The sequence below is a fragment of the Protopterus annectens genome, chromosome 3.part0 (assembly GCF_019279795.1).
Source record: "Protopterus annectens isolate FY-2018-M chromosome 3.part0, PAN1.0, whole genome shotgun sequence".
Lineage (NCBI taxonomy): Eukaryota > Metazoa > Chordata > Ceratodontiformes > Protopteridae > Protopterus > Protopterus annectens.
The window spans coordinates 1,918,449,572-1,918,463,037 of record NC_056731.1 but is presented as its reverse complement, the minus strand read 5'-3'; the positions used below and the strand labels follow the sequence as shown (position 1 = coordinate 1,918,463,037).

At 42.3% G+C, this 13,466-nt stretch overlaps 1 protein-coding gene across 1 annotated transcript in view; it reads left to right on the top strand.

Moving 5' to 3' along the window:
* Window positions 1-13,466, top strand: part of NBEAL2 (neurobeachin like 2) — a 3,059,867-nt gene that overhangs the window by 1,713,165 nt on the left and 1,333,236 nt on the right. The window contains exon 17 of the mRNA XM_044066003.1: window positions 3,872-3,954. Within this exon, the coding sequence (XP_043921938.1) occupies window positions 3,872-3,954 (83 nt within the window). The remainder of the gene's footprint in view (window positions 1-3,871; window positions 3,955-13,466) is intronic.

Here is a 13,466-nt window from a genome sequence, read left to right as displayed (position 1 = left end):
GACATCTGAGAAGGTGTGGTCAACACTGCAAACTGCATTAAACACCCATGTAAAGTGCTGCCGTATGAAAGTAAGGCAGCTGGGATTTAGGTAAAAATTTCATAAAATTTTACAGTCCTGTAGAAAGCATTAAGCAATATTCTAACAGTACACCCTCTCACTGTACAAATGGGAGTCCCCCAAGGGTCCATACATGGACCACTACTCTTAATACTTTCACCAACTTGCTGTACTCCTCTTGTCCCCTGTCATCTCTTGTGCAATATGCTGATGACGCAACTGTTATAACCGTTGCTGACAACCCAACTGACCTCCACTCAACTACCCAGGCATCCTTCCACACCATTGAGACTTGGCTTAGTGATAACAAACTAATACTTAATCCAAAAAAAACTAAGCTCCTACCCTTCCTCCTTAAAAACATCACCACACTCAAAAGTACATTTACCATCTTATCCTGCAACAACACTATCATCTCAGCTGAATCTAGTACTAAATTGCTAGGTGATGCACTAGATGATCAGCTTAAGTTTGATCTCCATATTACTAACTCAGTAAAAAGAACTCATCATAAACTTGGACACCTTTTCCGCAGCATGAAATACTTAACACTGCCCGAGTAACTCTCTCCCAGGCTTTATTACTCCCAACACTCCTATACAGCTGCCACATATTCACAAACCTAAATTCTACACTTATTTCCAAGCTTGAAATTACCTATAATAAGATTGCCAGATTTGCAGCTAACCAAATCTATAAGTCATACCACTGCTTAGCACTACAGCAACTAGACTGGCTAGAATTCCCCCAGCTGCTCCAACTGTACCAACTACATATCATCCACTGTATCCTCTATCTACCCTCCTTCTGCCCCAGCCTCTCCACTGTCATATCCAAATATTCCCCTGCTAGGACGCTGTGCCACTCAAATCAAGAATTATTAGACCTCTACAAACCCAAAACCAAAATAGGCTACCTTCTCTATAACTATAACCCAGCTACATCCTGGAACCAACTCCCCTTGGAAGTAAAATCCCTCCAGCATAGCAAAAGTTTCAAATTAGCCACAAGGAAATACTTAAAAACAAAGTGGTCTTGCCACTGTAGCCAACCACCCTGAAACCACCATCCTTTCACCTATTTCACAACCTCACTCTTAAAAGTATCTCTAACACTATTCCCCTGCCTCTTCTACCTCTTCCCTTCCTCCATCCCCAACCACTCTTAATTCTTAGTCTCAAAACAACCTACCTGTCTAATCTGTCTCCTATACTCTACCTTCGCTGCATCTCCTACTAGCCATTCTTACTTTCCTTTCTTGTTTCCAAACTCCTATACAACTAGGTCCTACCCACTTTAAATAAGCATCTGCCTATTAACTCATTTTGCTCTAAACAGCTTAAATAATATTGTAACTAGTCACATTTTCTTCTGCTAATTGTTTAAAACGTTTGTTTGTAACAACTCACATACTTGTCTGCCATTTGTTAATACTCTGTATAATTAAATTGCCAGAGAAGTTTTTTCTCTCCAGGTCTCTGCTTGTAAGCTCCTATAGCTGATTGTTACTACTATGTTACTAAAATTTAATAATTTATTTTCTAGTCCTGAGGAGCTTTTCTCCCCGGGTCTCTGCTGAAAATGAGCCAAAAGCTCAGCCAGACTAACCTGGTTAACAAATGTAAAATAAATAAATGTAGAAAACAGCTTTGTGTTTCTCAGGTTTTGTGGCAGTGAACAAGAGAAAAGAGTAACATCCAAGAAAATAAACATGTATCTGGATAAGGAGAGAGAGAGACTGCAAATTAATGCATGAGAAGAGACATTTTTATCAGTACATCAAAGAACAGTGAAAAACTAAGGGTGAAATGCCACAAAAATAAAAAATGGTTGAAACAAGAGCACAGAGGCAACAAAAATGTATTTCTATTCAGTCTTTAAAAAAGATGAGGAAAAAACAAAATCAAATATAGATGGGCAGTTTTTACAAGTCCATCTAGAAGAAATAGAGATCGTTATGAGTTCTAAAAAGAAAAATGCATAATGATGAGGGGTAGACAGATCTGCCAGAGACCTCAGAAAGAAATGTGTATTGAAACATTTATACCTCTGGGAAGTGCCTTTAATAAATCACTGCAGTGTGTGGAGTGGGACATGTAATTCTTCCTCATAAAAATAGGTGCACTAAAGACATACTTGATATAAACTCAGAAATTAGAAAGTTGATGGAGTCCCTTGTAAAAGAGTTATTTCTTGAGTATGTCATACCAAGTAGGCATAATGATACAAAATGGTTTCACATTTGGTGGGTCATGACAAACACACATACACTGAGGGGAGGGTCAGGGAAGAAAAGGATGGTCTGTGATGTCGTCCTGCTTACGTTCACATAGCTTCACTTCAAACAACAATGTACATTTTAGGTTATTGTGTGGTGGACCTGAGTGATGTTTACATTAAACAAAAATAGCTGAACATTGACGCAGAGGATACTTTTGGATGGAGCACACAGTGAGGATAGAAGAGATGTGGTATTCCAGAGCTGTGGCTAGGTCGTCTGCTGCCCCCTCAACCCAGCTTGAGGACCAAAAAGAAGGAAGATAAGGAGCAAAAGAAAGTCATGCACACTATACTGCTAAACTGTAGCAAAGAGCTTATTCAAGCTCCTTATTACTGCAGTTACTAACACACTAAATCACATGATCTGTAGCTTTTCATGCAAATGTAAGTAATGTACTTCCACCCCCATCAGCAGCTGCCAGTTGTATCCCCTAACAACTTGCATTTGGGGAAGCTGTCCCATTTGTCCTGCACTAGTTATGGTTAGTGCTTTGTTTATTAATCACTGTAATGATGAAGTTAATGTTCTCTGAACATATAGTTAGTTGTATTTGATTTGAGGCGTTCTCTGTCTCTCTCTGGTTGAGGGTTGGCACAATAGTTAAGGTGTTTGTCTCGCAGACACAAGGTACAGGGTTTGATTCTCAACTTTGAAGGGAAATTGGCTAGGCTTAACACTGCTTGCAAGGGGTGCTAGCCTACTACTTGCCTATGAATTGGCATTTGGGATTAAAGACCATGCAGACTGGCTACCAGAAAAGAAAAATAAATGAAATAGAAACTGAACTAATATTACTAATTCTTCTTTTTGCAGAAGAAAATTCAAAACTGAAAGATTACAACTTAAGTTTGTTGGTTAAAAGACAAAAGCCTGGTAATCTCTTCACTGTATCTCTGAAAAACAGAAACATGTTTAAAGCTTGGCAGTGTTTGCAAATGAAATTCTGTAAATGTAAAGAAAATAATTTCATGCCCACCTTTTTGTGTTCCTTGAAATATTCTGCAAGTTAAAATGAATACATTTATGAAGTGTTTATCAAAGTGAATTGAGTAAAATCTGACTAAGTGGGTTTATGTTTTCTTCTGACACAGAGTGCCATGGTCCCTAATTGGTGGCCCCTTCTAATATGCTTCACCTTTATTTTCATAAATTCATTGAAAGATCCAGTGTTCTTGAGTCTTTGTGACTGCATTGTGAGCTTTAGTGAGTCTCATTTCTTTGGTGGCTTAATGCCCTTAGCATGTACAGTACATACACAGTACATACACATGCACAGTACAGTGTGTTTTTTATGGAAGAAATGCATATTAATTAAAAGGTGTTTAAGTCATGCAGGAGAAGGACCTTTTGTTTTTCGTACTAATGGACCATCCAGATTTGTATGGTTCAGGAAGAATGTTTGCACTTACAGGGTATATTTTGTTGCTAAAATAATTTTGATAGTCTTTGGTATGTCTGACTGGCCATATCTACCTGGATGACTTAAACCAGTGTGTTTTTTTTGTTTTATTTTTTTCTTTCCTTCAATAGGACCAAACACTGTATCTCCATTCAAGACTGAGAATGAACTTGCAGAACTCAACAGTAAACTTCTGCTTTATTACACTCCTCAGGTAAGTGAAAGCTGAGATAGTTATAAAACTGAATAAAATAGGAGACTGGTAGGGCTGCATCTGTCTCTGCAAGTGTGTGTGTGTCTGTGTTATACGCATGGTTTTATCTGTGTGTATCTACATATGCACATATGTAAGTACAGAGATAGAATAGCATGCTGTAATTAATAATTGTATTATTGTGTTCATGCATATTTTATTTGTTTGTGCTTGCACATGCAAGCACTTATGTGCACATGTGCCTATACATGTTCAATATATGTCTAATTGCAAAAATGTATTAATGTATCAATTTAATATTAATATATTAGTGAACATTTTTGAGACATTAAAATTAGGTTACAAAGCCCTAGCTTCTTTTTCCCATCCTGAACTTGTCCAAAACTAACATGTTTTCTTCTCCATCAGCACTTGGCTACTACCAGAATCTGCTTTAGTTTTAGAGATGAACATAGTGTCATCTTTCTGTTGCTCTTCAGTGCTAACAGGTATAGTCTTAATGGTACTATTTCCATCATTAGCTGATTAAGTACGTCTCGTACTATCCATTATGTAGCTGCATATGTTGTGACATCAGGGAACTTAATTGATGGGCCCTTGGTTGAGTTCATCATCTCCACCAGTCAAAATTTGGCAAACATGTAAATGATCACATGCTTCCATGCACCCACTGTAATGCATACTGTGATTCTGAATGTTGGCTAAATTCATATGTTTGCCGTAAACCCTGGAAATTGATTTTTTTTTTTTTGCCACTTACACAATTTAAATCATGATTATTGCTTTCATTGATGGAAATTCAGGTGTTCCCATACTCCGCAATAATTCATTAAGTCCATATGGTTATTATGTAACATTCCAGGTCCTGCACTCCTGTATTTTCTTAGGAAGGGAGAACATGGAAAACTGCCACAATTGCCAGTTTTCATCCTTGCTATCTGAAGATGTCATAAGGAGAAGCTTTTGACTTACCTTGTAACCAGAAAGATAATGACTAACAGTAGCTCGTTTCATGAAGACCTGCAGCAGAAGATCGAACATGTACCTTCTTCCGTAAGAAAGAGCATCACCACAAGAACAAACACTTTGAGAGCAGGTTATGGGTTAGCCCTCTTAAGAATAAGACCGTTGTTAAACTAGAATCCTAATATTTGCCAGCACTGAGGACTTAAATCCACAGCAGTGTTCTGTTATGGTAAAAGGTGAAAAAGGTGAGAGAAATGGGGGAAGTGCATTGCTGTGTTCCAGCTTTACTTGTCCTTTGATTGATTGTCCAGAGCCCAAGGCCAAACCAACTTTACCATGGGGAGTGATCCAACTTGAGATTCAGGACTCCATTGCTAAGCTGTTCTCCTAGGCCGTTTGGGTTGGCACATCCCATTTGAGGAGAGTTTGTCTCATTATCCGGTACCAGGACTCGCATCTCTGGGCTTGAAAGTCAAATAAATGTCTGATGGAATTAGACTTGTGGATGCAATAGTGCACTGTTAGTAAATATCATTTGATTCCAAATCTAGACCAGAATGGCTTTCTTCCCAGTGAATGCTAGACCTTTGCTGCACACACTTGCCTTTCCAAGATAACGTGTGTGACCTCACTGTCTGTGAATAGGAGGATAAAGGACTTCCTCCCACATGAGCTCCTATGAGAAGTCAAGTGATCCTAGAGGCCATTGTCTGAAACAAGTATAGAAACAGATACTTTATCTCCATCTGTCCTCACCTCCCATGATTTTCCCTCCCCGTTTTGGCATCTGTAAGCAGGTGGCTCCAGGTAGTAAGTCCCAGTCTAGAAAAGGCTGTCTCACTTATAGCAGTTTAAAATTGAGAACATACTAGAGAGAAACTGTTGTCTTGTGTACATCGGAGTACATAGGGTTGTCTTGTATTGGTAGTCTCACTCTTAAAAGGGGGCAGTGATGGTGAGCACAAAAAACAAAAAAAAAAAAAGGATAACTGGGTCCCTCTGCCACTCCACTATGAAAGAAACTGCACTTCACCCAGCTCTATTCAGGCTTGCTCAGAGGTGACCTTTGCCTAACATACACATACAAGGCCATGAAGATTGAACCCAGATCAAATGAAAAAAAATCTAAAAAAAAAGATCCCACAGGGCGGAGACTTAAACCTCAAACGAGCTAATAATAGGGGGCCTGGAGGGGGGGGAGCTTCATCCCCCAAAGACTCCTATGTGGAATAAACTCGGTATATGTGAGGCCAGAGCAGCCGAGCACGGCCTTGTTCAAGAGAAATCTTGACCAATGGATGGGAGATCGAGATACCACCCCATTAGGATTACCTCACTGCTTCAACAGAGAGAGAGGCACAAAAAAATGGGTATAGTTCCCCATACTAAAAGGGGGTGGGGGTGGCGAAAAACTATGGGCTAGGCTTGTAAATGCCCTCGGGCAGATAGCCTAGTATGAACCTATGAACCTATAATTATCACTTTGTAAATTAGAGTACTTAGAAAAAAAGTGGTCTTGTGAGACATTTGTGAGTATTTTTAGAAAGGCTTGTTGTTATTGTTTAATTGTTGTTGGGTGTGTCTATTTTTTTTTACAGCACCCTAATAACATTGTGCTTGTTGAAATGGCTGATAAGGACAAACACCCTAAGTCAGGGTTTAAAAAATGCCCTAAATGTGAGCAGAATATGTCTGCCACCGACAGTCATGTAAACTGTGTTTATTGTTTGGGAGCATTACATCTCCAAGAAAGCTACTCTGTATGTCATTCCTTCTCTTCTAGGGTTCTCCAGGAGAGAAAGAGGAAACGAATTGACAGGGATTTACTGAAACCTTTTTTCCAAGTGGCTTTGAGCGACCAGGATGGATCCAGTAAGTCCTCAAAGTCTTCCAAAGAAATCAAAAAAGTCTTCTATACTGGCTCCACAGACCTCGGAGCCGACTATCTTATCTTTTCGGAGCCAGTCTCCGGTTTTGGAACCAGTATCTGAAATACCAAAATCTCCACTCTTACAGTCGGTACCACCTTCGATCCATTCATCTCTGTCTTCGAATAGCCTTTCCGATTTGGATGTGGATCGTGTGGTGCAGAAGCTTTTACAGACACCGGCCTTTGCTAAATTCTTATCGGCTCCGACCCAAGCGGCTTTAGAACCGAAGACCCTTTTACCAGCTACTACTCTTCCTCCTCCGAGCCGGAGGACTTGGAGTCGGACTTGTTGATCGTGGAGCCTTCGGAGCCGACTCCTGCTCCAGTGTCTTTGGCTCCATTTACTCTGACATCCTCGGTGCCGATCGAGGAATCTAGGAGGTGATACTCTCTGGTCGGGTCTGGGGAGGATAGTCGGACTGACTTGTCGGATCTGACTCTGCCTCTTGGGGCTTCGGCTCGGATGAGCTCGGCTTCTACCTCTGGCTCGGAGCCCACTGTCTCGGTGCTGGAGGTATCGACTGTTTCCTCGGATCCGTCGGTCCCTTCACTTTGGAGCAGAGGTGCCTTCAAAGCCATGAGGAGAGTTATGTGTCCTAAGACATCTTCAACTTCAGGTCCAACTTCTTCCTCCCCTAAAGCACCTGTGTCTGCTTCTGCTTCACAGATCCTTGCCAAACATAGAGACCCAGAGCCTCAGGAAGCCCCATTGGGTGGCCAGTGCTCTTCCGAGACCTCACCAGAAGCTCCCACTGATGAGGTTCCCAGGAAGAGAGTCTGTAAGAGGAAGCATCTAGACTCCCCACAGGAGTCCCTGACGTCTGATACCGACTTGGATGAATCAGAAGGGTCCCCACGGTCTCCCTCTGAGGATATCTCATTTGCTGAGATACTAGCAATCCTTAGGCAGTGGGGCGACTGGCAGTCCACCAACCCTACTGAAGATGAGTCGGTTCTCCTGAAGGCTTTCGGGTCTCAGCCCTACAACTCTTAGGTGTCTCCACCCTTTGATGAGCTTATGCAGCTGGTCTCACGAAGGTGGTGGGTGTCTCCAGACACCATGGAGCTTGTCCCTAGGAGGCCTAATAAATTTATCTCTTCTCCCCAAGACAAATCTTTTCTGACCAAGGGTGTGCCAGTTGATGCCATGGTGATGGCAGCAGCCACCAAAAGCAAAATTTCAGAAACTTCCACTTCTATCCATCCTCCTAACAGAGATTCTAGGATCATGGATAGATATGGGAAGTGCACTTACAGTTCAGTGACTTTTGCTCTACGTTTGCTCAGCTATCTAACTCATTTTACGAGACTGCAAAGAGATCTCCTTAAAGAGCTGGGAGGTACTCTTCAGGGTACAGTAGCTGCAGGAGCTTTAGATAAAGTTGCCTCCCAGCTTGCTACCCTCAATTCCATAGTTAACTCGTCCATGCACCTCATTTTGTATGCAGCTAATGGAATGAGCAGGGCAGTGGGTACAGGAATTGCTCTTAGGAGACACTCCTGGATGCACTTGTGTTCCTTTGCGGAGCCCTTGAAGTCATCCTTTGTAAATACCCCTTTTGATGGCTCATCCCTTTTCAGGCCCAAAGTTAAGGAAACTTTGAACAGGTGTGATCAGGAAGGAAAGACTCTGTCTGCCGTTGGAGTCCATTTTTCCACTCCTACCAGACGCTACCCCAAGGGTCAAAGGGGAGGAAAGATGTGGTTCCAAAAAGCCCAAGGAGCCTTTCAGGACGCACGTGGTGAATCCCCCTCCAGGGGCAGAGGAGGGGGCAATAATGGAAGATGCTGCCCTCGCGGCAGAGGGGGGGGTCCGCAAAACCAGGGTGACAGAGATCACTTCTTTGGGAAGCCCTACCAGCGCTCCTGAAAGGAGGTCCGACTGCCCTACTCTGGAGGGAGTCAGGGGGTCGCTTATCTTTGTATCCAGACACCTGGCTCTAAATAACAAACGACAACTGGGTACAAAGTATCATTTCCAGAGGATATTTCATTCCTTTCGCCACACCCCCTCCACTGTCAAGAAAAATCCTGGACATTCCACTCAGTTACAGGGAACAGGCAACAATAGAGGTCCGATTGTTGCTAACAAAAAGAGTCATCCAGCCAGTCCCAGCAGATCAACAGGATCCGGAACTTACTCAAGATTCATTTTAGTTCCAAAAAAGACAGGGTACTGGAGACCTATATTGGACCTTAGCAGGTTAAACAAATCTGTCAAGAAAGAGCAGTTTCAGATGGTCACGCTTCAGTTGATGCTTCCCTTTTTAGGGAAAAACAGTTGGATGTGCTCTGTATAGCTCCAGGATGTGTACTACCACATAAAAATGGCCAGACCATCCAGGGATCATCTGCGCTTCCAGCTGGGAGCCAATCATTACCAGTTTCAAGCCCTGCCTTTTGGTGTCACTACAGCCCCCAGAGTGTTCACCAAATGTATGGCAGTGGTCACGGCTCACCTGAGACGTTTAGGATTTCAGGTGTTTCTGTACCTAGATTATTGGCTCCTCACTGCCACCACCAGGCATCAACTCATTCAAGCCAAGGACACCATTCTTTCACTCTGCAGCCAGCTGGACATTACAATAAACTCAGAAAAATCTGCATTGTTGCAATCGCAACATACCGTTTTTATCGGAGCAGAATTGGACAGCACCACCACGCTGAGACTTCCAGTAGAAAGAGTCTTACTACTCCATCAGCAGGTCTGCAATCTGATATCCAAAAACAAGGCTCCAGTGTCAGAAGTACTAAAATTGTTAAGCATGGTGGCAGCTGCAATTTTGGGCATACCGGTGGGTTGCATGCACATGCAGATTCTGCAATGGCTGTTGTTCACTCAATGGTCTTACCAAGAGCTTCCCCTGTCTCACCTTGTAATCACGAACTCTTGCAAAAAGGATCTACAGTGGTAGTTGACCTCTCTATGTCACGATAGGTTGCCCCTTTGTTCTACCCCCCACCAGTGGCCACAGTGACCACAGATGCTTCCCTGATTGAGGGGGGGGCACTTTCAGGGAAGAACAGCCCAAGGCACATGGACCGATCAAGAGACACACCTGCATATCGATGTCCTAGAGATGAGAGTAGTACTTTTAGCGTTGCAGTACTTCCAGGACACTCTTCCTCTGGGTACAATTGTGATTCAGAAAGACAACATGTCAGTGGTCTAGTACTTGAACAAACAAGGAGGAACCAGGTCCTATCCCCTTTGTCGTGAGGCCCTAAGAGTATGGCAGTGGGCTATATCCACCCAGTGCTTTCTGTTTGCAATGCACAATCCGGGGATATCCAAAGTGACAGCAGACAAGCTGAGTAGAGCAGTTTTGTTGCCCCACGAGTGGTCCCTCAAGAAAGAAATAGCAGGCAGGATATTCCGCAGGTGGGGCCAGACTTGCTGCGACCTTTTTGCCAGTCACATGAACACGAAATGCAGAAGCTACTTTGCCCTGATTCCCCCTCTGGGAGAAGCCCCAAGGGACGCACTCGTGCATGATTGGCCTCCGGGTTTCCTCTATGCATTCCCACCAATCCAATTGATACCCAAGGTACTATAGAAAGCAAAAGCCCTGGGAAAGACCATCATTCTAATAGCCCCTCATTGGCCTCATCAGATTTGGTTCCCCTTCCTTCGACTTCATCTTTTGGAAGACCTTTGGATTCTGGACCCAGTTCCAGATCTTCTGCCGCACTCTTCGTGGGAACTCCATCCAACTCTTCAGTCCCTGAAGCTGACAGCTTGGCTCCTCCATTTCCCATCATAGCCAGGTTCCATAACCTTTCTAATGAGACAAACCACATTCTCTTATCCTCTCATAAATCCTCTATGAGGAAACTATACCTTAGCAAATGGAAAAAAATGTTCTATATGGGCCTCTCAAAACAATACTGATACCTATCAAGCCCTTATTGCCTCCATTTTAGAGTTCTTGACTATGATTTTTAACAAAGGAGCTGCAGCAGCAACAGTTTGTATTCACCTTGCTGCCATTTCTAATTTTCACCTTGGATTTGAAGGATTGAACATTATGTCACACAACCTATCCAAAGCCTTTCTTAAAGGGACCTTTCATCTCAGACCACTTGTAAAATCTCCCTATACCCCATGGAATCTAAATTTTATGCTTTCTCGCATTATTCTTCCTCCATTCGAACCACCCTCCTCATGTGACCTCAATTTTTTGTCACGGAACATCATCTTTTTAGTAGCTATCACTTCTGCCCGCAGAGTGTCTGAGCTTCAAGCCTTGTCCATTAAGCCTCCTTATTTGATTTTCCATGCTGACAGAGTTTCACTTCAAACTAACGCCTCTTTTTTGCCTAAAGTTTGCACTGAAGCTAATCTTAATCAAATTATTGATTTGCCAGTTTTCTTCCCCAATCACTCCAACAACTTAGAATATATGCTGCACAAACTTTATGTTCATAGACAGCTCAGATTTTACTTGGATAGAACAAAAGATTTTAGGAAATCTGAACAGATTTTCGTCTCCTTTTCAGACTCCAGGAAAGGTATGCCAGTGGCCAAAACAACTCTGTCCAAGTGGTTATCTGATTGTATCACATTTGCTTATTCAGCTGCTAATATGCCCTTACAACATAAAATTAAGGCTCACTCCACCAGAGCAGTGTCTACATCCTCTGCCTTTTCTACCAGACTTCCTATTGATAACATTTGTGCAGCAGCCACTTGGTCAAGACCTCATACCTTTATCACTCATTACAAAGTTGACAGGGCCTCCTTTGGATTCACTGTCCTGAGAAACATACTCCCATGAGCCACCCGAGATAGATGGTGCTTGGGATGCTACCCATCTGTAAGAATGAACAGCTAGATAGAACAACTTCACGTAAAGAAGTTATGTACTTACCATAATGTTCCATGTGAGTTTTTCATCTCGACTTCATTCTTACTTCCCACCCTTCTACCACCTCCTGGGCTTTTCGAAGTCACTCAACCCTCCTATAGCTTTCTCTTATGGAGTGATAGAATGACATATGGTATTATATGCAGCAAACAAGATCTGAGGTAACTCTAGGTGCATCATGGGATAGGGACTTAGCCTCGAGCTATCTGAAGACCTTGAGCTTTGTAGTAGGCCGACTCTGAGCTGAGGATCGGCCCTGAACCCATCTGTAAGAATGAAAGCGAGATGAACAACTCACATGGAACGTTATGGTAAGTACATAACTTCTTTTTTCATTGGATATCCCTTTTGAAAATTAACTAGCTGGAAGAAAACTCCTCACTCTGTTTCTTGTTTCAAAAGGAACATGATTACAGATGTTTTGTCTTGACTAAGTTAAGCTTTACTTAGAATGGGATTAAATTCAGGATTATAAAGACATTCAGCCTGTTTTTAAAAACAGTTCATCTAATATTGTCATTTTCACTCATTCCTCAACTGTTGGGTTTCGATCAGCTCAACTGCTTCTTCCAGCTCGTGGAATGCTGAAACTCTCGAGCTCCTCTCTTTACCCACAATGCCCTAGTCACCTAATATACCTCTGATCTTATTTGCCAACTTAGCGTATGGACGTGGTCGCTGATCACTCTCGAGCGAGCATTATATTATTGCTATGAGTTATGATTATTTCCTGTATAATATAATTTTTTTTGCTCTTTTCTCCCTATATTATACTTATATCTTTATTCTTTAAAGCTAAAATCTTTTATGCTCCTTTGTACACTTTTTCGAGTGTCTTGATTACTATTGTTGGTGTTTCTTTTCTAGTTTTCAGTACCTTCATTACCATTGTTGGTGTCTTCCTCATTTCTGCTCTTTCTTTTTTTTTGTGTCTAGTTAAAAAAAAAAATTCTTCCTAATTGTTTTTCTCTCTATAGCTATGTCTGAAAAACCTTCAAGTTTCAAAACGTGTGTGGATTGTGGCCATAAAATTCCTAATTTGGATGCACATTCTAAGTGCGTCAATTGCTTAGGCCCATCTCATTTTGATTCAGATTATGAAATATGTAAAGGTTTTAATTCCTGAGCCTTGATAAACAAATAAGTTCATTCTTGGAGATTTGCTGCCCTGCAAACCTGCTTCTACAGCCTGTGGGGCATAGACCCCTAAAACAATTGATAAAAAGTGAGATTCTCTCTCTAAAGAATCAAGAAAAAGATCTCTGGATCAGTCTACCTCTACGGCACTGGCGTCTGAACTTCCTGTCAAAGAAGTGGCAAAGAAATTGGATCTGAGACCTAGAAAGGAAAAATCTGCATTGATCTGGTCACCTCAACTTCTACCAGATCCAATCTCTTCTTGGCTTCCATCCCCTTTTTTGGCACAGTCGTCAAGATGCCATTCAAGACCATCTTCCACAGTTTCATCCATTCGATCTTCAAAGAATCTGAAAGAAACTGGCCTGGAGACCCTTCTCAGTATTGCTCCCCTGTTGTTGGCTCCTTCTATGATCTGACCTTTGGTTTCAGAGCCATCAGATCCGAAAGTCCTGGAGACGTCCACCTCGTATCTGAAGACCTTGGCATCTTTGACTCCGATGGTGTCTGTGAGTGGTACTGTGCTGAGCACTTAGGAGTCTGACGACTCTCAGCTGTAGCACTGGCACTGGCTCCAGCGTGCTGGAGTGCACTCTGAAATTGTCGAAGCC